General features: G+C 44.6%; 1 protein-coding gene across 1 annotated transcript; it reads right to left on the bottom strand.

Annotated features, from left to right (window-relative positions):
- LOC136032469 (uncharacterized) lies at positions 1–1,752 on the bottom strand. Its single transcript, XM_065712780.1, has one exon. It carries the CDS (start codon positions 1,750–1,752, stop codon positions 1–3), a length of 1,752 nt encoding a protein of 583 aa, XP_065568852.1.
- Positions 1,753–2,525: the final 773 nt, after the last annotated feature.

Raw genomic sequence — 2,525 nt, 5'->3', positions numbered from 1 at the left:
CTACAGGGCATGGGCTTCATTGATAACAGTCTCGTGGTCAAGGAGATCGAAAGCTTTCACGAAATCAGAAATTATTATATCAGCAAGGGCCTCCGAAATTTCTAGGTGCTCTAGTAGATCATGAAGTAATATGACCAGATTATGTGTCGTGCTGTGCCCTCGACGAAAACCGAACTGCATAGGGTCGATTTTATGTTCTACTTCTGCTAGTAGCCACTGTAGAATAAAGTCTTCAAAGACTTTCGAGATGATGGGCGTCTTCGAAATCGGCCTAAGGTCTGACAGTGAGGTCGGTGATGTTTTCTTCGGAATAGGTGTGATAAATGCCTTTTTAAACTTATCTGGAAAAACGCCTTCCAGTAGACACTGGTTATATATCATAGCCAGTGGCGTGGCCAGGAAGGAGGAGCATGCGTGTATCAGCCTTATAGGAATTTCGCCGGGGTAAAAGGCTTTCCTAATATCTAGGTGTTCGAGTTTTTCTTGGACCTGGGAAACTGTGATGACAGGGATGGTTCCAATCGGACCATTCTGTGGTAAAGTATTGAGGGGAGGCTCTTGGCGGCAAATATTTGAGAAGTGGGCATTAATTATTTCTGCGGTTAAATTCTTTCCGTTCTCGTCCCTCAGAATGGATTTTGACTTCTGCTGTCCCATTAACTTCCGTACAGTTTTGTGGAACTTCCTTGGATCACTGGCTGACAACCTAGCGAATATTTGGTGTCCATACAGACACCTAGCTTGCTTTAGTAGTCTCACTACTATATTTCTCTTCCGTTTATATTCATCACAGTGGGGCTTTGTCTTGTAAAGCATGTCTCGCTCTCTCATGGCAGCTTTTATGTTCGGGTTAACCCATGGTTTGCTCTGTGGCTTAATTGTAACTCGTTTCTCTGGGAAGAATCGTTCGTACTCTCGAGTTGTTTTCTCATAGAAGAGTTCGGTCATGCTGTTTGCATTTTCGTCTTTGAAAAGGCGGAACCAGCATACCGAGTTGAGCCAATCTCTGTAGCCGATTATGCCTTCCTCTGTGAGCGGACGGTAAGTGAATTGGGTTGGTTTACTAGGTTCCACTGTTGACTTTGGTCGCAATAGAACAGTTGTATGGTCGCTGGTTGAGAGTGGTGCTTCCGCCAAGGGATCTAAGTAGAAATCACCAAGTGTAGTGAAGATCAAATCGAGGGTGTTTTCTCCTCTTGTTTTTACATTAACTATTTGACGAAAGGCTGTAGAGCTTTCGATCCAGTTCGGCTTCAGGTCGTTGAAGTCCCCGCAAGGAAAGATTCCAGCATATGGGTATTTAGTTATGATGAGGTCGCAACTTTGTTGGAGATATTCCACTAGTTGTCGCCGGTATGGTCCTCTTGGAGGGAAATATACCGTGGCATATATCAGTGACGACACTTGACGAGGTAGTCCTTTTGGTCGTGCCCAAAGCCATGAAACTTCGATGTCATGGGTCTTTGGCACTGAGACATCCAGGATCCTGTGAGGTATGTTTTCTTTGCAGTAGAAACCGACACCGCCACCGTGCGTCATAGGCTCACCTGATGCGCTGCAGCGTGAGGAAACGTAACAGGAGTACCCGTCGATAATGGCCAAAGCAGAAGACAAAGTCCATGTTTCTGTCATGCACATGACGTCAATGTCGCGTTTCCTTAAGAAAACTTCCATATCTTCTGTCTTGTTGTTGAGAGAGCGAACATTCGACAGGGCTATTGTTGGAAAGCGGTAAGTTTGGGTTGGCTTCATATTAAAACTGTTTTCTTTTTCCCTCTTTCCAGATTGCAGGAAGAAGAATCAGGAGTCTTTAGACTTTGACCTCGATTATTTATTGAGGTGGAGGTGGTGATGATACATTTTGGATTTGTTTTGATTTGCTGTGGCCAGGGGAGTCCTTTTGCGGGTAGGTTATTTTACAGAGTCGATTTGGTTTGGGATTTACCTGTTTTCCCCCCATTTTGCAGATCGTCGTGGCGATTGTGAGATGGGTTCCTCAAGTTGCAGAACGCTGGGCTGGAGCTTTGTTGGTCTTGCTCCCCATTTGGCAGATTAGATGGTGGAGGTATGTTTCTGTAGAATTGGCACCAAGAAGGCGACAGCTCAGATAACGGTGGGTTACGGATTCCTGGCCTTGTCATAGTTATTATTTGTAGAGTTGATGGTGGGGGTGTCAGGCGGTGGTAGTCAAGTAACATATTATTCACTGTTTTGTCTATGGTTCTTTGTTGCTATTGTTGTGTTTGATCTGTTGCTACTCGCTCATGGATGGCATTTTCAATTCTTTTGAGATTCCTTCTTTCTGCTTGAGTCTCTAACTGGAGTCGTGTAAAATCAGGCCCTATGTAGATCGCACAGCGGGTCTGGGGATCTGTAGAATTTCGCAAATTTCTGGCGTTTTTCAGAATGCTATTTCGTTTTGCCAAAGTTGAAGCGTCATCTTGGAGCTTTACAAGGAGCTTTCTTGGTTGTCATTTTCTCTTGTTCTTCCTAGTCGCCTCGTCTCAATAAAGTCCTCGATTTCT

Source organism: Artemia franciscana, chromosome 10 (assembly GCF_032884065.1).
Source record: "Artemia franciscana chromosome 10, ASM3288406v1, whole genome shotgun sequence".
Classification (NCBI taxonomy): Eukaryota; Metazoa; Arthropoda; class Branchiopoda; order Anostraca; family Artemiidae; genus Artemia; species Artemia franciscana.
This window is presented reverse-complemented; position numbering and strand designations above follow the sequence as displayed.